Raw genomic sequence first — 21208 nt, forward strand, 5'->3', positions numbered from 1 at the left:
AATGTGAGTGAAAGTCAGTTCAGAAGCAATGTATTCACATTGCTGTGATGCTATGTCTGAGTTAAGCAGCTCCATCCCTCAGCTTTCTCTCTTTCTGAATCTCAGCAGGACACATTAGCTTCAGCACATTATGGGCTGACCCTGCTGCTGCCAGCTGTTTGTATGGTTGTCTTGATTTTTCAAGAGACTTCTCCAAGGTATTGTAATTCACAGTATCCTCTGCAGGACTACAGGATGAAAGTCTTGATTCAGTCTTGAAACATATGACAATAAGTAGCATTTTATACAGCAATATTAGTGCTTATTATGCATATAATTTGTGACATTCAAGAGCAGTTACAGAAACACATTTGCTGACATTAGAAGCTCACAATATAAACAAAATATGTTGCACAGAAGAGATCAGCATACAAAAAGCAGAATCATTGTTTTTTTACATTTACTGTAGATCTTGCTAACATAGAGGATTGTGAACAGAGCAAGGAGTTAAAGGAGTTATTGTGATTTAAAATAAAAGATAATGAGGAGAGTGATAGCTTGAGGACTTATTCTAAGAGTGGCTCAAAGAAACACAGAACAAAGGATCATTCATGACTGGGAGCTCAGAAAAATAGGAAAACAATGTAGCAACAGAAAATAAATTTTGATATATTTACTAATTCATATTATTGAAGTTACAGACATTGACCAAGATCCTGTTGCACTAAACTTCTTGCTTGATGTCTGGATATGTGACAGAGATCATCCCAGTTCTACTAATTTCAGTTAGAGCTATAGAGATGTAAAAGAAAAGATGTAAAGAGCAGGCTAAAGACTTTTATTAGCTGAAAGCCAAGGTCAAAACTCATGCATAAATTTGCATTAATACGTGCAGGAACAATATGTCCAAATGTTGGTATGAGTCTTTTTCATACATTAATTGCAACTTCTGCTCACTAAAACTGTTTTCCCGTGCATCAACAAAATAGCCATTTATAGGAAGTAAGGTAAATGTTACAGAATGCAGTTTTGAAGCAAGACCTGTTGAGCAGCAGAGGGCTAAATGGTAATTGGCAGTGTGAAAAAAAAACATAGGCATTCCTTCACCCCACTGGTTAATGTAAAAATGATTAATAGTAGTAGTAGTAGAATAAAGATATAAATTGGAATAATTCCATCCATCCAGTAATTCCTAAAATAGTGTATTTCTACAGTATTTCTCGCTGCAGATGCGTAGAATTTTAGGAGCTGGGCCACAGATAACCTCAGCTGTTCAGGTTTATTGAATATGCTTTGGAGATTATTTTAACCAGAGCAAACTGATGGATATCAACCACTTCAAGTATTCCTTGATGTCTAGCTGCTCTCACTTTTACTTCTTTACCTCTGCTTTAAATGTCTTGGTAGTTGTTTCTGCTCCTGCAGCGTCCATAATGATAAAGGAGGTAGAGCAGTACAAGGTTAAAAATGGACAACAAGCCAACAGCAACATTAAATCCAATAAAAATATCTGTGAAGAACAAAAAGTAAATTAAAAGGGAGTTAATGAAAGACATATATGTATGCCATTTTCTATGCAAAGCTAACAGTCTAATTATATATACATACAATGGAAATATTTCTGGCAAGATTACACTTACTGACATGCAAGATAAGAACATATACTTCAATCCTAGAAATTTATAGATTGCTTTCTGTGTATAGGTAAATCTTACTCCAATGTTTCCATAGGGCAGGAGGGCCTATGTGTAGTTAATGAAAAAAGAAAAATAGTTTCATCAGGGATCAGCAAAATGATGAATATATGCAGGATAGGGGAAATAATGGGACTATTGAAAAGTAACATATATTGCCTTGCTTTTCTCCTCCCTCCCAGAAATAATATTCAGGCAGGAAGAGGTTATCAGCTCTCAGCTGTTAGTAGATCATGGATCAGCTGCACTCAGTACAACTGCAGAAATACAGATGCACAAATCTTTCCATGCATTTGCAGGCCATTTTTGCTTTGCATTTGCAGAAAGTCTGATGTATCCAACATGAACAGGACCCTTGTATAACACCCACATCCACACTACTCTTAGACATCTTCAACAAGTGGAGATCTAGTTTTGACCATGGCCTTTAGGCAGCACCTTTTGTGAATATGCTAATTTAACTTCTACTGACATTCCCTGTCCATAGTATATCTGGCCCAGTCTTAAAGGGAAATCTATAGATTGTGTGAAAGGTACAAAGTTTGAAGCCACTGATAAAATATCTGCCTCCATGTCTTAGTGGAAAATACAGAACTGTTACACTACCTTTCATTTTGTCTTTCTTCCCACATTCTTTTGACCAGTTTTCTGTAATCACAGGAGAAACTAGTTCAGCAAACTTCTTAAGTGGACAAGAAGAGGTGCACCCTGGCAAAGTGAGGAGATAAGGATCCTTGGAAGTGTCGTTCCGATAATGCATTTCGATGCTATATTGCCTGATGAACAATATTGAAAAGTTTTTTAAATAGAAGGTTTCTTAAATAGAAGGTTTCCTACTTTGACACAGCACGTTGGAAATAGGCTCTAACATTCTACTCTAGAACCTGTTCTCCAAGAGTGGAGGCTTTGTGAAAGACATCTGCAAAGCCCACTTTGCCAAAGCTGGTTATTTAACTGCACAGATCAACAGCTGAAAAAGTCTTCTTGCAGGCTCCTTGAATGAAACCAGCACTGGGCTTTTCTAAGCCAACTGGCTTAATGTGGGAGTTATGTCTTGGAAATGTTTGTGCTATCATCTGAAGAATCAGAAAAATTTATTTTACCATTTTCTTCCCTCTCATAAGGCTTGTTTTACCTCTTTTTCCTGTCTTTCAAAGCATACATGCACATACAGAAAATGTAATTTTCCCTAGTTTTAATATGACTTTGTGTCTATAGGCTATTAGTGAAGTATCTATTTAAATCAAAATTGTATCATCTCACAATATTTGAGAGAAAATGGTTTTGGGGAAGAGAATAGCAAAGTCTAAACACTCTTTCTTGCATCAGTAAGACAATACTTGCCCATTGCTTTCTTGGTAGAGTTCAAAAAACTGGCAAGCAGCATATGGTGGCAGTTTTCCATTGAAAATATTGAGAGCAATCTGGAGGGCCCCAACTGTGGTGTCGTGCTATTAGAGAAAAAAAAAAAAATCCATCCTTTACAGTCAATTAATTCAACTACCATTCATCCAGAGTTACGAGACAAGAGTAGAGAGGGAGTGGAAATCGAGATAAACAAAAAATCTGTGACCATAAAAATGTGTTCAGTATATTCACCATTGGAAAAACATGTTAACTGATTACTACAGACAGCAGGAGGCATTTCCAAAGAGTTACTGCAGTATGTGTCTTACACCATCTGGCAGGATTTTGGAGACAGATACTGAGGAAAAGCAAGAAATGGTTTGAGTAATAAATCTAATTTTCCAGTCCATTTTCTCGTTTTCTTCCTTTGGCAGTGTCTTTTGCTCCAAGGTCAGATTAAGGCAGTGTACAGTAGTATCATCTAGGGCATTTCAAGTGAAGGTACAAGTATGTTTTTTCAGGTAATATACCAAACAAATAGTTGTGTGCAAAGACTATTCTCCTTTCTTCCACTTCAGAATTTTTTCTATTGTTCCTTCTACTTGGACTCATACAACAAAATCCCAGTTTGGCTTCTATTTTTATGGGATCTATTACCCACCCACATATAGGATCTCTGTCTACCCATTATCCCTGTTTTTGCAGGGATCATAGCAAGAGAATCTGAAGGCAGAAGTCCAAACACTTTGGAGCATAAATTTTGCAAGCATCTTTAGGTATATATATCTGCTAAGCCTATTTATATTATAGTCTAGCAGCTATGGCTTAATTATTATTCAGGTTCTGGAATTTTCTAGGCTGATCAGTTTCAAAAATAACAGTATACTTGAACTCACAGTATTAAAGTAGAAGTGAAAAATCTGGATGTACTGCTCTTTCCTCTTCAAAAAGAACATGATAGTACTAGAAGGAAAGATATCATGTAGGAAGGACAGTGACAAAGATTTGAAATATTAAGTAGTTTCTATAGGAGAAAAGATTAAATAGGGTAGGACTCTGTCTTGGAAAAGGAAATATGGAAAAGAAGTGAGAGAAAATAGTGAAAATAGTAAATTCATTAGACCCAGAAAATGTGACTAAAAGAGGGAATACTTTTTTTCTTTAACACACCAATCATTTTCACAGGATGTTGCAGATTCCAAAAGAATAAATGTAATTAGGCAAAAAAGTAATTAGGCAAGTTGATAGAAGACAGTCTGTCAAGAGATACTAAACACAGGGACAAAGTCTATTCCAGGATGTTCCTAAGACACAGATTGCTGGAAGGTTTTATCACTCTCTGCTGGCTTTATTCTCATATTCATCCCTGCCTTTTGCCCTTGTTAGAGACAGAATAATGAATGAGCTAAGCAGACCTTGGCCTGATGAAAGTGGCCTCTTCACCTTCTAAAATAAATAAAATAATAATAGTTGTAATAAAAAAGAACCCACAGTGAGGTTTGGAGGCACAGCGGAAGTTCTGCTATGTAATTTTGGAACACTTCAGGAAAATGCAACTAATAGAAACTGCACCATTATGTTGTAGGAATAATGAATGATAAAATATATAATTTTCTTTGCCAAATATAGTTTAACTAAAACTGAGGTGAGATCCATGCCTGTACTTTGTTCTTGTACTCATTGGTGTTTAGTTTGTTAGCTTAATTAAACTGTAGTATATTATTCTTTCATTTAACTTACTTTACTGGTAAAATCAAAGCAAGATTTATGAAAGATGAAAATACTCACTGCAGAGTAGACCTCCATTTTTGTTGGTTTTGAAGAATTTGCAGCTTGTTTAATACTGTTTAAAATAATATTCACAAGGACACCTTAAAAATATAGGAAAAAAGGAATTGGAAAATGAAGGTGTAATATTTGAATAGAAACAAAAAAAGACAAAATATTGTGAGTATCAAATATAAGACATCTACTCAGGCCTCATACTAATTTTTTAGTTTACTACAATTTTGTAACTACAAAGAAGGTATTACAGAGGAGAAATATATGATTCATCATCCAGGTCCAGTGAAGAGGCAGGATTCACAGGAAATCGTCTAGAACCATCCTGAGAACTGGTGGTAATGACACTTCCAGTTCTGTTATGCTGAGATCTGTCCATTAATTTTTGGGGTTTTTTTGTAGTGTTGGAATAATAACAACTGTGCTGGTCTCTTCCTCTCTACAAGCCAAAGAAAAAATATTTTAACTATTTACTTCCAACATGTTACACATTATTGATTCTTTGTTTTTTCCAAAGCTCTTTTGTACTTCTTCTTCAGCCCAAAGGTGTTCTAAAGCTAATGGGTAAGGGCACCAGAATTTCTCTGAAGCACAGTTTCTATCATTCTTAGGAAAGAGGATGTAACTGGTATGCCAGTGAATATTAAATAGTCCTGACCATGCGATATGGCATCTGCCAGCTAATAGGATTTTCTGGAGATTGGAGCCTGTAATTACTATATATTTGATCCAGTGATGTGTATGCCTAGATGATGGATCTGCTAATAATTCTTTACCTAGATCTAGGCTGCACAGTAGGTGCATTAGAAAGCCTAGCCTCAAATGCTCCAGCCTGCAAATAATCAACCTCAATTGTTTGGATTTCCTGCTCATGGATACCTGGGGATCATATGATAAATTCCAGGTTTGTATCCTAAGTAGTGTCAGAATGTGCAGCACAGTCTATGTGTGCACAGTTTTGGAGCTAAACAGTAGTTCCCAGTTCTTGTAGTTCTTGCATTATAGACATAACTGGAATCTCTCAGATTCTGTTCTGATCAGACTATTTTGGAGCAGCTTTATATCACTAACAGAGCTACAAATGTGTTGCCAGTATTTTGACACAATGTATAACCAGTACATCAAAGGGAAAAAAAAACAACAGTAAACAATTAGAAGAAATGTTGGAGAAACAACTTAATCTATCCTACTACAAGATAAGTATGATCATAACCATGAAGGCCTGATTTATTCCCTTCATTTTCTATAATATATCTAAAAAGTCCTAATCCCTTAAAAAATCTGGAAAACCTGAAGATATTGATTTTTACACCTTGTTGCAGTATTTTATCCATGCAAGTGCCAATGTTCAGAACATATTTGAATACTTAATATGGCATCCAATGTCAATAGCTCAAATCAAAGGTTTATTTGAATAATTTTGCATCAGAAAAGTGACAGGATGTTGACGTATCTCCTGCTTTCCTAGTGCTATGCATTTTTTGATTTACCTCCTTGTAGTCGTGATTTCTCTTCTGTTTTATAAACCCCAAATAATGAAAGTAAGGACAATTCTGCCAGTTTTTCCATCTTGTTGATTACATCTGCAGTGGCCCATACAGGGAGAGTGTAATTGTGAATACCCTAGTGATAAAGGAAAACAAAAGAATGTTTATAATTCACTGGTTTCCATCATCCTATTAACTATCCTCACACTACTTAGTTTAGACTTTCTGAGGCTGTCCTGCAATTCTCTGCACAGTATGGTTTTACTCCAGAGCAGGCCCTGAAATACATTTTGTGGGAATGGGGATTGGCCTGAAGTGAGTGAATGGGCAGAGCAGAAGCACCTGAATGAAGGAGATTCCTTGTAGGTATAATATGTTCTTGCTGTACATGTTTTTGGTGGGAAGTATTGCAGACATATGTCTTCTTCTCTTCATTTCTCTGGGTGTCTTCAGGTTATAAATATCTATTTTTTTCTGCCTTCTATACAGTTGTCCACATACCAGTTCTTCCACTGGGAAGTTAGAGACAAGTGTCATTCTCCAGTCATGTAAGAGTGACAATGTCTTATCATTACCTCAGTTTGTAGAGGAGATGTTCAAAATCCTTCATTCATTGCTGGTAGTCTGACTGGGGCCAAGTTATCCCATACTTGGAGTCAGTTTGGGCTTTTTTTTAACTGTTAGCTCTGTCTCAAAATTTTTTAACTGATAGATCTTTCGTGATCTCTCGTGTTCAAAATCTTAAGTATTTTGATGTTTACCTGTTAATAGTTTAAAGCTAGTAATTTCATTTTCTGTTAAAAATCAAAAATCTATTATAGCCATCATGATGAATAATTCTATTGGGAATACCATATTGGGAAGGGGAAAAAGGGAATAGTGGGAATGGTAACATTTCTTCAAACGCAAAATGGAAGTGACAGTCTCCCAAGCTTATAGACTGTTTTTCAGTTATCTTTTACCAAAGCACTAAAATGTAACTTAGATCCAAATTAAAAAAAAAAAAAAAGAAAAAAATGTAGGAGACAATACAACTCATTCCTGTGAAAACACATTGCCATGGTTTAATTAAAACCCAAAGCTGGAATTATATTCCTCCCCAGCATCTATTGATTTATTATTACCTCACAATGTAGAGTATCATATGTATTCCAGAGCTGGAAATTATCCAGTATTTTAAGGTGATTTAGTTCAAGCCCTGTGTTAACTGCCATTGTTTGTAAAAAATCCTGTGGGGGAAAAAATGAAGAGTATACCACAAATGCTCAATACATATGGAGCATAGATACAGATAGATTCACTAACATCCAGCCTTTTCCACAGAATTTTCACAGTGTCACATAATAAACTGAGTTTGAAGGGACCCGTAAGGATCATTGAGTCCAACTCCTATCCCTGCACATCATATTCCTAAAAATCGTACCTTGTGCCTGAGATCATTGTCCAAATGTTTCCTGAACTCTGTCAGGCTGGTGCTGTGACCACTTCCCTGGGGAGCCTGTTCAATGGCTGATCACCCTCTAGGTGAAGAATCTTTCTCTAATATCTGCCTCCAATATCTATTGCATCCACAATATTGCCTTGTGGATGCAATAGTCTGGTCAGAGAGAGAGGAAGCAAGATAAGCTTTCCCATAAATCAGTCTGGGAAACTTTAGGGAGCTGGAGAGAAAGAATTCTAAACAATCTCCACCTGGTGTTTTCTAATAAGCTGTTTTGCTCATAAGGTTGTTTACAAATGGGTGTCTTGTTAATTAGCCAATTATGTGAAATGTGTTGATTAAATGACCAATCAGGTCCATCTATATCAGACTAGTGTATAAAAGGAACAGTTTCAGTAAAGTTGGGGCTTTTGCTACTTTGCCTTCTGATCTGACTCTGTGTCATCTCTGACCCAATAGTGACATAACCTAAACAGGGATTTAATTTTTTTCAATTTGTTTTTCCATTTTAACAAAAGGAAAAAATGCAATTCTAAAACTTCTACAACTTAGTTACCTTCCTTTTTCTCACATCTTGGGTTTGTTTGGATTTTTGTTTGTTTGGGTTTTTTCTCTTACCATATATGGTTGTATTCTACTTTGAAATTCTTTTGATGTTTGTGTTTCATGCTGAAGCTCATCAAAACGAGGACAGTTGGGCAGAGGAAAGTTCAGCCTCTGAAACATGAAAAGAAAAAGTTAGAATAGTTCTAAAATTATCAACACCCCTCTGCTTTTTCTTTTGCTGAATTAACAGTGTAATATTTTTTAGGCAGATTCATGGTTGTGCTAGACCTACTCAATAATTTTTTCTTTGGGTACCTTACTCATGAATTCAGTTAAAATAGGTGATAGACTGTGATAACTTGACTTTTCAATGGATGCTTGTTTTTGTGATAGATTGATTTCCCTCAATTTAACTGATTTTGGCAAAAAGAAATGGCACATGTCTGTCAAGGGATTGCTCTGAGCAATGGGTCAGGGTCCATGATCAGAAATTTTAAAAAGCTACAATTTCCCTCTCATTTTCTGCATTTCCCCAGATGTAACTTAACTCCACCTTAAGTAGTGCTTAATAGACAGAACTTGAAACAAGAGTGACAACTTGTTCTCCTGAAATATCAAAAAACTATGGGCCTAAGGGCTCTGCTCTTCTTTAGGTAAATGGTTCACTATTAATTACTCCAAGTGTGTGCATTATGAGGTCACATGATAGTACATATTTGATCAGAGCAACACGTAAAAATCCTTCAAACCCTGAGCTCTGGCAAATATGGTTTATATCAATTGCAGAATGACAAATGATCCCTGATATAGCATAAAATGTCAGTGAAAAGCCATGGTGAAGAAAAAACCTTGTGCTGGTTCAGCACTTTATGTGACATCACTAGAGCATTTTTGACTCACTACGAATATTATCCTATAACATTAACAGATTGCATTTCCAGTATGTTTCTAGTGGGACATTGGCAGCAACCACCAACTAACCCTAGCCCACTTTCACTTGGTTAGGTTTCCAAGGGTGCAATTTTTCTGTAATAGCAGCACACTGGAAGAAGAAAGCTCAGAGTTGCAATATGAAACTGGGGAATGTTGTTTAATTACACAATAACAAATGTTTCTCTTGCTCTATGTCTTAATTATGTCTCTCTAGGTATTATTAATAAAGCCACTCCCTTTGGCTTCATTAAGCAGTACTCAGTACTGTTGCCTGTCAAGTCTGATAGACTCAGTGGCTTAAAAATAAACTGTGATTATGTTTTTTTTACAGCACTGTACCTGGCTTCAGTTTCCCACTTTGTGTTGCTTGGGGCTTGAAAATGCCTTCAAACATCTGCTTGGTTTAACAAAGGAACAGTTTTTTTTTCCAGTTGGTTTGCATTATAAAAGGCATTTTTTGTTGCTGCAGAGGTGTGTTCGAGAGAAACATTAATACGCACTCCTGAAGCAGCCACAGAAGTGATGAGGCACTAGAGACTCTTACAAATGAGCTTGCCTTCCTCAAACAGGTAATTTCATTGCATTGTGGTTCTCCTAAGGGCTTTGAGGTATTATGTGGCCAAAACTCTTACCACTTTGATGTTTTTCTTGTCTTCTGGTGAAAGGACTTCCTCTGGTGTCTCGTATTTAAATAACAATGACTGTTCTTTTCTGTTTAGGAACAGGGTTAAGTTTCTGGCTGAATCACACTTGCATAATCCAGTTTGTGGGAACCCCTTCTCTCTGTACCTGTTTTCAAGCATGGTCTCCAAGAATGGAGCAACATCAAAGAGAGAGAGGTGTGGCAGCCCCCGATGAGTGAACCCATCCTCTGATGTTGGTGACAGGCAGTTATGTAATAGGGGGTTTGTACAAATTTTCTTGAAGTCTGTCCTCAAAGTCAGAAGTAAATAAGGCTTTCTGTTATTACACTCACAAGCTTTTTATCCTTGTTGGCCACACTGTTCCTTACACAGTCCTTGTCACAAGAGTAAGTGAAATGAAAATCTAAACCTGAGTCAGCCACAGAGAGCTACATGAAGTAAAACTTCTACAGGTCCTATTATGCAGGTAGGTCTATTCTGCAAGAGAAGTGCTAGAGTTTCATTAAATGTTTCTATAGCACTGAGTGTAAAAGAGCTCCTGTCTGTAATTAGAATGCCTAACTGCTACCAGAATAGGAAGGTAATAATTTTGAGGTCATTACAGTGGCTGGTAGAAATTCAATTCCTTGCATAAACTATGGAAAAAACTTGCCAAAGAGTTGAGGGGTGATTTGCCTAATTGAGTGGTGTTTAGAAAAGCACTTGTTTCCTGTAAAGATTTAGGGCAACTTCCCTGGAATACTGTCCAAAAGTGTTCTGGTCAGAGGAAATAACCTTGTAGTGTTCATGTATTCTGCAGCTATGGAAGGAAGATTTTCATGTAGCTATTACAGTTGACTTATGATATACTTGTCAGCCAGTAGCTGCATTTGATATTTTCTATTATACTGAACTCAAAAAGCTTAAAAAATGCTTTTTAGCTATTTTTCTTTTTTATGTTTTTTTGCTTCTGTGAGATTATAGAATGCATCTAGCCAATACTCACCTGCTCTGCTGTTTTTTGAAAAATGTGGACTGGAATGGGTTGCCAGAGAAGCTCAGGGTTCCAAATTTGGCTGCTAGTTGGTGGAAAGAGTCCAGAAAGATATGACTGGGCACTCATAATGGTGCGATCATAATCTGTACTTTGGATATAAAACTGAAAATAGAATGGCAAAGAATTAAAGATAAAATGGAAACTCTAAAATATTGGAGAAATTTTACCTGACTTATCAATACTGACTTTTTGGTTTCAGTTTTATATTTTTGCATAAAGACAAAACTGTGAAACCATAACTCAGCTTTCCTGGGCCCTACTTCAGTTTCACAAATGGAATTTCCAAGGCATCTTTTAATTTGTAATCTAACCCTCAGACTGAACTGAAAGAATAAGAAAGCATGATTTCAAAGAAGGATGTTTTCTATCTTTTGAAATTCAGAGGGACATTGTTGCATGTAGACATGGGGTGGTGGAAAGGTTAACATTTGGACTTGAAATTCATAAAGGTCTTTTCCCATCTAGATGATTCTATCAGTGATACCTCAGGAATATTAAAGCACTCAAAAACATAAACTTCTCTTGGAAGCATAGCAAAGGTCTTCCATACCTTCCCATAATGCATGCCTCCTAAACAGACCAAAATGGTAGAGGTATTTTCCCCACAATGGATCTATACTGTATGATAAGCACAGCCAAACAGTTCTTAGACCTCTCTGTTACAAGAGGAAGTATGTAAGCATGGCCCATCACATAACAGGATAGGCATTTATCTTTCAACAGACCAAAACAATAATGGTCACTGTATAAATTCCCAACTCATTCATCATGGAGCTGTTCAGTTTGGGAAAATTAGGTTGTGAAAGACTCAAACAAAATGTAAGAGCTTAAAATTAGACTTTATTCTGGTTTTTTACCTTGACGTAAGTCTGACTTTCAAAAATGTTCTTCTATTGCCTAATTTCTCCATTAATGAAATGAGTATGAAAATGTGCTTTTATAAGTCCATATTTCTGCTATGCCAGAGAAACCTGCTGCTGATAGATCTGCTCAATACCTCTTTCCGGTTGTATGTGCTGTTCAAGAAGATGGAATATCGTTTCCTCATGTACTGTCCAAGTTCAAATAGCTGCTGCATTCCAGTCTGTAAGGCAAGCATATGGGTGACTACTAGATTAAGGTGACTCAAGATTTTTAATGTAAATGTGTCTTTTTTTATTTTTTTCTTCAGCAATCAACTTTTAAGTGATCATTAACTGTTTGTATAATGTACTGTTATTGTGGTTTAAACCCAGCTGGCAACTGAACACCACACAACTGTTCTCTCACTCATGCCTGGTGAAATGGGAGAAAATCAGAAAAGTAAAAGTGGGAAAACTCCAGGGCTTGAAGACAGTTTGATATGGAAAGCAAAAGCCACACATTCCACCAGAGCATAACAAGGAATTTATTCACCACTTCCTATGAACAGGAAGGTGTTAAGCCTCCAGGAAAGCAGGGCTCCCTCCAAATTTCTTGGGAAAACAAACAACATCAAGCTGAATGTCTGCCCCTTCCTCTTTCTCCACCCATTTTTATATGCTGAGCATGGCATCATATGTTACAGTAAGCCTCTTTGGTCAGTGGAGACTTGCTGTCCCAGCTCTGTCCCCTCCCTACTTCTTGTGCAACCTCAGACAAACTACCCTACTCAGGCTAGTACAAGAAGCAGAAAAGCCTTTGAATCTGTTAGCCTTGCTCAGGAGTAACAAAAACGTCCCTGCATTATCAGCACCATTTTCAGTGCAAATCTGAAACAGCCTCATACCAGCTCTCAGCCAAAACCAGAACAACTGTGTATGTTGCAGGTGATCTATAATTTTTAATAGAAGTGTTCACTTATATCTATGAAGAAAGTATATGTTCTGAAATGGCTAAGATTGCAACATCTGCTACAGAAAGGCAATGCTCCTGATTCTGTACAAATATTATTTCCACAGAGCTGTAGATCTGTAGACAGCAATCAACATTGTCCTTTATAATATATGTCATTTAGTGACAGCTGAGAGAGGATGACTGACAGCCTAGTATTTATCATTGTCATTGCTGTTATTTCTTCAGCCTTATAAATTTGTAGCCTATATTTCATGCCTTAAGTAGCATTTTTCCCTCTTTGCCTTCATGTGCCTGCAGTTGTCTTACGTTGCACACCATCTTTTCTGTTATTTATTTCTAAAGCCTGAACTGAGCTTTTTAGCTTCTACCTGTCAGAGAAATACATTCCTACTACTGTTGCTAAAAAGATAGCAAAATAGCAAAAAGCTCTCAAAAAAGTCAATGCCAAAGCAGGAACATCCTAGTACATAAGCTAGTAATAAGATAGTAATAAAATAGTAATGCATTGTTTCAGTGTGTAAATTTTACAGATCTTTCAAGCCCCCTTCAAACATTAAACACTAAACTATCTCCGTTTCATACTTCTGCACCATAACAAAATGTTATTAGGAAATGCACTGGCTTCCTTTTGCTCCAGAGCTTCATATATCAAATACAGTCAAAGAGCTTAGGCTTGATGTTAAAATACCCGAGCAACAAGTATGCTCCATGCATCCTAGTGAAACTGTGAACTGCAAGTGGCATTGTTACAAGACACATTGTCCCCAGAAGCAACCTTCTCCTGCAAGTCTTCTCTTGTTTTGTGAATTGGTGGTTGTCAGTCCAATGATGAGATATGGACTCGTCACTTGACTTGGTGGGCAGGTGTCATGTCTTTGCCCTGTCACAGGACTCAGTACTTAATGGTCATTAGACCTTCATCAGTGTTAACAGTACAGTGTTTAAACTTGCCATTTCTTTGAAAGCAGACACATTATCAAGAAGTTGTTGCTTTTAGGAAGGTAATTATAAAGCTATGATGAACAAGATTTCAATTTAATAATAGCTAAACAAATAACATTGCAAAAATGTTTATGAATTACTGGTATTGGTATTTGCTAATAGCAACTATCAGCACCTGGGATTTGCTTATGCTTTGAGAGACACACACAAAATATCTTCCCACTTCCTCTTTTAATAGCATTTTTAAGTTCTTCTAAGAAAGTTAACATACCTTGGTGAGCTGTCCAAATCCCTGGGGCCATTCGCTTTCTTTGTGTAGATCAGTTGGAAAGTTCACAATTGGTGTTCGGTCACCGTGTCGGAAAAGCTGGACAATGTAAGCAATAAAAACCCCTTTAGTTAATTGTTTTTTATCTAACTAGAAGTCAAGCATGCATTATACTTCCAGCATCATTTTTCAAATGAGAGTATTGGAGAGTCTGCAGAAACCTGGTCAAGTAGGATCTGAATACATTCTTTAAAATCAAGATTATGTATAATTATATAGAAATTAAGTGGGCATAAACCTGATGATTCTTACTTCTCGGACATTAAATTAATCACCCAAGATGTTAATGCTGGGATTGTGTTCACAGCTAGGCATCTAGACAGGAAATATGACTGAATTTTGGAAACCCGGTGTTTCTGGATATTAAACCAGTTACTGATGTGCTTAGATTAGGATTTAATTACCTTGTCATAGACACTTGAAATTTTTTGGTAACTGTTTTTTCATAGCAGTATCTTTTAAAGTAATTCAATATACATATGGATCTTATGCTCAGATTCTCAATCATCCTAAAATATAAAGATAGAAGAATATAAACTTTTACATTGTTAGCTTAATTAATACTTACTTTATTAATACTTTTACATCAAATTCAGTGAGAGTGAAGTTTGATTACTTTCGTATCCTGGACACTCCAGCATAGTAAGTATTAGTGTGATGCATTCAATCATATTATTTTTAATTAGGAAAATTAAACCTTTTTGTATTTTTATTCCAGCAGTCAAAGGAAATTACAGCCCTAGACTAAATGGTTCTGAAAAACTGAATTATCCCCTCCAAACATATGCTGTGTGAGCTTAGAAAAATTAAACCCACAGAAGTTTCACATGAAAGGAAATGCTGGAATACAAATTCACAGGGCTTCAGACAACCTTCCAGGATGCTGACCCAAATTATCAGAAAAGTTACCTTTTCTTATCTGTGTTCCCATCACCAACTTCATTCCTGATTTAGCACAAGAAAATGACTATGCAGCATCCTGGTATATTTGTTAATAAAATGACGTTTATGCCCTAATACCTCAGTGGTACATAACTTGTTTATAATTAATACTCTCCTTTGCCTCATTAAGCCACACCATTCTTGTCCAGACATCAGAGAGGGTTGTACACACCAGTTATCCACTCCCACTGGGAGGTGTTTCACGTTTATATTTTTCAAAGTAAACACCAGTGATGTGACTTAATGTTTTAATTACAACACACACCCTTTCCATCAGCCTAATGCACACAAACCTCTGCTAGAGCAGGTACTTCAGAGATGGAAAATGCTGTCCATTAAAGGCAAATATAATTGGATTTCTGCCTTTGTTCACTTTCTACAATAGACAACAAAGCTTGCTAGAATATAAGTTACCATTAGAACATGTAGAAGACTGCTTATTATGTTTTTTGGTTTGCTAGTTGAATTTCACTATGTGGCCAACTGAAAATGAATATTTTGCAGCAAATCAAGGAGGGTTTTCACCTTCATCATCAAATTTGTTGTTTGGGTTTTCTTTTCATTATCTGTGCATTTTTTTAAATCCTATTTTAATCTCTTTTCTTATAATTTGGAATCTCAGTTGGTTCTTTATAACAATTTCTCCGTGCACCTCTAGTGAACAGGAGACTAAGTAAAGAGCTAGATTGTCTAGTGGCTGATTCAGTTGAGTGCAAGAAAAACCAGTGAGAAGGACTTTTGTACTAATGCTCATTTCCCTATACTGATGTACATAGGTGTCAGATAGGATTAATTAGTTTTTCTGGACAAGCTGGTACTTGTGTCAAGAATTAAGGCTAAATTCCCAATTACAACATAGCTCCATCCTCTCTTGTTAAATTATCCAGCTTCACAGAAAAGCATTTTTCTGGATAATTGACAATTGTTCAAACTGACTGGCATGTTTAAATGACTAATTTTTACGTATATTTTAGGTAATACTTAACACTAGATCAACACTTGGTCATAAATATGCCCTTTTAATTAGAGAAAAATTACTGACAACATGTCAGATTTTAAATACTGGTTTGTGATGTTTTATGTTCAATGTGCAACATAACCCTGAGCATGTCACAATGGCCACTGTCTCAACAGTCAACCCCTAACAGCTTTCAGTAAGCCAGAACAGAGTAGCATTTTATCTGAATAGAGGTTAGTGTGCAAAAATATCAACATCAAAAGATATAATGAATATATGAGCAGGAGATACAAATAAAAATATTTTATTTCTTTGTAACTTTAAAAAATTGAAGGGGTGAAGATGTGCTCTTCTAAAAAGAAGTCTAATTTCTTTAAGTCCACACCAAATAGGAAATAATAATTAAGCTCCTTGTTCATATTTCTGCACCTTCATTGCACAGTGTCACATAAATATGATATGAACACAAAGCTGGAAGCAGCAAGAAGGAAACAAACATTTTAAAAAGCAGAACCCCACTTTTAGGAATTGAAGGACAAAGCTTCTTAGTCAACTGTTTTTGTATGTGCTCAAACCTCCTTGCTACTTCTGAAAATGACCTTGCTTCAACTGCAAATGAAGCAATGACCAACCCCTTAACCTGAAAGACTTACTTGTTCACTCACAGCTACATCTTAGGAGATTTTTTCTAAAATTTCAAACTATGTTTTTCATTAGAACATCTGATAGGAAAAGAAAGTGTATCCCTACAGACCTTACTCATCAGTATGTGTTCCTCAACACTCATAATTCCTACTTTGTTAAAAATGAGTTGATTCTTCAAATTAATTTTTAAAAATGTGTGCTGCAGCATTTATTACTTCTGGCCTACAAATTGCCTTCCTGACCTTTCAGAGACACAGAACGTGGCAGAATGAGAAAAGAGCAAGGAAGCATCATAAAAAGTGAAAAAGACACCAGAAATCAAGAAGGAAGGGATGGTAAGGGGTATGTACAGAAGACGAGCAAAGCAGATCTGTTTGGTGTATTAATTTCGGCACTCCTTTTGAAGTGCTTCACCTCAGTTCTCAAAAGCAGTAGGTGAATAATTACAAAGTTCATTGCTCTTTCCTTCCACTCTGATACAGCTTGAATCTGATTTCAGATTGAGTCTGGGTTCATTCATCCACTCTTGGTAACTTTGTGAGCACGATCACTTCATATGAAAATTGTCACATGACTGAGACTTTGGCCAGCATTTGCTTCCATTGTTGACAGGTGAAAAATCGTATTGGACACAAACTGGTGCAGGGGAGAGGGTGCACTGAAAATATGGCATGTGTAGCATACACACACATATATATCATTTTCATTTAGAAATGTCATGAATTACAGTGAAGTAGTGAGTCTCTTGCAGACACTTTTATTGACAGATTTCACTTTAAACAAAAAGATTTCTTACTTTGAAGCCAGCAGTAGGAAGGAAGAAACAAAAGTGAAGTGAAACCATCATGCTGCCAGTTCAGGGAAATCAGATGTAGAAATACCCAGCATGTTTAGTCAAGGTTTCTGATGGCTTGGCTTGATTAGAAAAATCATGCTCAGAGATAACATGCCCAGTCAATGTTTCCTATCCTGAGTTAGAAGAAGAAAAACATGATGAATCCGCAATGCCTCAGAAACCACACCTCTTTGTATATATGACAGGTGAAATGTGTGTGTGTGTAGAGGCAGAAGGTCCAGGTCAGAATTTCTTTAAACAGAGGCAATAAATAAGTACTTCATTTCTACTTGAGTGCCTGATTGTCCTACGTAATTCCTATTTTCTTCTTTCGTTAAAGTTTGTGTTTTTAAATTTAAATTCTGCCTTTAATCTTAATTAATTGCACAAGAATTATAGTAAAAGCTAATGTTTACATGTAAGCAAAGAAATTTAAAAAGCATTTTGACAAATAGGCTTGAATTAGAGCTTTTCAGAGAACAGGGCTTGTGGCCAATAATCATAACACAGGGAATCAGCACAAAGTTGGAAGTTGTGAGGAGAGAGAGACACCTTCCCAGACACAGCACAATTCTAGAAGTGAGAAAAGGCAAACATTTATCTGTGTTTCTTCACCCCTGCAGATGTATTTTATATTGTGCAGTTCCGCTAAGGAAGTTTTAAAAAGTCATTATGACATTTTTCACACTGCAGTAATACTCTCAGGTGAAAACATAGTAACTTACAGGATAGCTGGACAATGGCTATTGAAGTATGTCAGAAAGGTGCCTTTCAGATTTACCTTGACTGCAGCAATGCCCTCATTATATCCCATTATATCAGCGATATATTCTGGGGTCTATTTCTATGCTATACATTTATACTAGCAACTCTGTTTCTGTGAAAATTCAATCAGTTCAGAAGGCACAATTCAATAGAGGATATATAAACCAGGCCTTGAGAAAAAAAATGTATATTGTAATAAGATTAAATCCATTGTGACATTTTATGTAATTGGTCAGCCTAAGCAAAAGTAACAGGATTAAAAGGAAGACATCTTAAATGAAATTTGCCTAATATTTAATATATTTAATGTTTGTTGTGACAAGCTACCCTAGTGGGTTTTGGGGTTTTTTGTTTGGTTGGTTGGTTTTTTTTTTTTTTTTTTTTTTTTTTTTTGTTTTGTTTTATTTTTGTTTTTGTTAGGTGGCTGCACAGTTACGGTAAGCAAATGACTTTTGGACACGAAGCCTCTCTCTCCATAATGGTAAACATTTCCAGTAACTTTCTGCAAAATCATTGCTTGTCAAAACACAATAACAGCAATTCAATAAAAATCTCATTCCTTTTAAGGAGTTAATGCTCCAAGGCTTGATGTCTACCTGTTTTCATCCAGTTGTCCCTGTTGCCATTGAAAAAAGCATGTAAGTATATTTCTGTATACAGAATGGTACTGGAATTAGTGTCAGGTCCCTGCTATGTGTGGTGTCTCAGCAGGAGTAGGAACTGGTTTTTCCTGTGCACTCTGGCCTTCCTCCAAGCTGTGCATGCACAATGCACCCAATGTAGCTATACATGAAGTACTTTAGAGTCAGAAAATATGTTTTGGACACAGTACTTCTGCCTCATACCTGGAGACAAAGGCTGAAGAAGAAGATCTTCAATTGCCTGTTTATAAGAGTTCATTCTAATCCCCTCAACTTTGTACAGAAAATATTCCTTTGGACTAACTATTCTTTATCATTATACCTTTTATTAAAAAAAGAATGAAAAGGACAATAGCTCAACCTTCATAATCCAAAATGCTACATTGAATTAATATCTTTTTCTAGAGGTATTTGGGAAAGTGGCATTGAAATACTGTTTAGCTACTATAAAATAAGAAATGGTCCAGCAAAAGAATCATTACAGTCTGTTTTCAGCCTAACTGAATAAAACATCTCTCAAATCTCCACTTAAAAATGCCTGTCTATTTAGTTTCTCAGTCTACTGCTGTGACAATTCAGTTATTGTGAAATGGAAAATATTTTGTGTGTTCTGTAACATGATAAACTTCATCTTCCAAGCATAGAAGAGGTAGTCCACAATCACCAGCTCTCACACTATGCATTGGAGTGTCAGCTAAACTAAGGAAGAGTAGGTAACTGTGGACTTTGCATCTCTTAACTGCCTTGCACTATGCATCTACCACAAAGTAGGTTATCTTGAAATAACAATTAAGAGATTAGGAGATGAAATTAGGAGATGAAATAATTAGGAGTTTAGGAGATGAAAATTGTAATAACTAGAGACATTTTTATCTTTCTTTAGGTGAGGTCTTTAAATTCAGTCAGCAAAAGGGCAGCAGTACTTATTTCTAGGTTTGAAGACAAGCAAAGAAACTGTACACATTGTTTGATTCAACAGACATGTAATTCTGTCCCTGAATTCCCCACAACAAAACAGAGGACAAATATACTTACTACAACCACAAACTTCAGTTCTCGTGCTGTAATAGTCTGTTGAAGCAGAATGAGAATCATGTGAAAAGTAAAACACAGGATCCTAGACAAGCTGGGAAGCCGTATCACACCCATCCTGACAGAAGAGGAAAGAAAGACTTTGTAGCTCCAGCAGCTGCTCAGGCTGAACTGCAAGACGTCAGGCTGTACCTTCAGAAGGGGTGGAACTGCCGCTGGTGTATTTCAAATCCAAGAGGAATGTTGTGTGACTACGCAACAAATTGCATCGCCCTTTGTTTTCAAATTACTGTTTACATTCTTTTTAATCAAATCATAATTCAGTTCCTTTTTTTCCCTATAATATTTTTCTCTTTTGGAGTGTGAGGATGAAGTTAAAATACAAAGGAATTTCTAAGCATTGCTAATGTTTCAACCTACCTGTTGCATTTTGACTTTTCTTTGCTTGGAATTTTTCCAAACTATACCCACAAGAATGAACCACGAGCCAGGCAATACTGTTTCTCTGCTGCTCAACTAGCCCACTTTTCAGCTTCCTTCTCCTCCCTTTTTCTTCCCCTCTTCCACATTATCATTGTAAAATCAGAAAAATTATTTAAAACAACATTTCATGTGGGTTGAAATTGTCAGTCCCTCAGATAAAATACCCAAATAAATTTTGTGACGAGTATCTTCTTTAAGATCCTTGCTGGGCAGTTATTTGCTCTTCAATTTGTGTGTGTTATTTTTCTTTTCCCTTAGAGTATTCCTATACTTCCCCTTTGGAACTGCTCATGTCGAGATCTTTTTTGTCCTGAAGTCTTTAAGGAATTTCTTGTGAACAAGTCCTGGATCTCACATTTTTATTATTACTGATTAAAAACACTCTTTCTTACAGTAGCTTAGTGGCTTTGAGGAGATTGCTCAGCTTGTCTCTGCTGACTTTCTCTCTATAAAATAATGAAGAACAATACCTGTAGACTTGATTTCATAAGCACTCTTTGAGTAATGAATTAGTTCACAGAGATCTATTAGTAGAGTTCTTTAAATGCTAAAACTTTAGGTCCTTTGTGATTGTCATTCCATTCCTACTGTACCCAAACTTGTCTCAGGGTTTTCTGCTGAGCTCTCTTCAGCAGCATTTTCTACAACAGGTGCTTCACCATTTACCAGCCATTTCATCTTTAAGGCCCTAGAGCCCACTAAGCCTCGGTATCCTCTCCTTTGAGTTGTGTGCATGTCCTTATGTATCCACATTTTCTGATGGATGGGACCGGATGGGAGGAGTATTACAGCTCCCAAACTTTCCTGTCTGTCTTCTCAGTCCATTCCCAGTTTCCAGCAGTTGAACTTCTTTCTTCCTCCACTGTTATGTCCCCACCCTCCTTTTTGATCTCTCCTGGTGTGACTTTTGCCTATGCAAAAGGTGTATGTGAC

The 21208-nt window shown here is 36.5% G+C and overlaps 1 protein-coding gene across 1 annotated transcript; it reads right to left on the reverse strand.

The window, feature by feature from the left end:
• Positions 1-1370: 1370 nt before the first annotated feature.
• LOC110471066 (prostatic acid phosphatase-like) lies at positions 1371-19982 on the reverse strand. The gene is made up of 11 exons (XM_031504169.2): positions 19796-19982; positions 13918-14013; positions 11887-11973; positions 10839-10991; positions 8349-8447; positions 7414-7518; positions 6293-6425; positions 4809-4891; positions 3018-3124; positions 2280-2449; positions 1371-1489 (listed from the first exon to the last, which is right to left on the reverse strand). The coding sequence occupies exons 1-11, from the start codon at positions 19907-19909 to the stop codon at positions 1371-1373; spliced, it is 1266 nt and encodes a 421-aa protein (XP_031360029.2). The 5' UTR covers positions 19910-19982.
• Between the last annotated feature and the right edge of the window lie 1226 nt (positions 19983-21208).

The sequence above is a fragment of the Lonchura striata genome, chromosome 1, assembly GCF_046129695.1.
Source record: "Lonchura striata isolate bLonStr1 chromosome 1, bLonStr1.mat, whole genome shotgun sequence".
NCBI lineage: Eukaryota > Metazoa > Chordata > Aves > Passeriformes > Estrildidae > Lonchura > Lonchura striata.

Coding starts and splice junctions, on each gene's coding strand:
- LOC110471066 (XM_031504169.2), bottom strand. CDS start 19,909: ATGGGTGTGATACGGCTTCCCAGCTTGTCTAGGATCCTGTGTTTTACT. Junction 11,974..13,917: donor GATTTGGACAGCTCACCAAG/GTATGTTAACTT, acceptor CTTGCCTTACAG/ACTGGAATGCAGCAGCTATT. Junction 7,519..8,348: donor GTAGAATACAACCATATATG/GTAAGAGAAAAA, acceptor TTTCCCCCACAG/GATTTTTTACAAACAATGGC.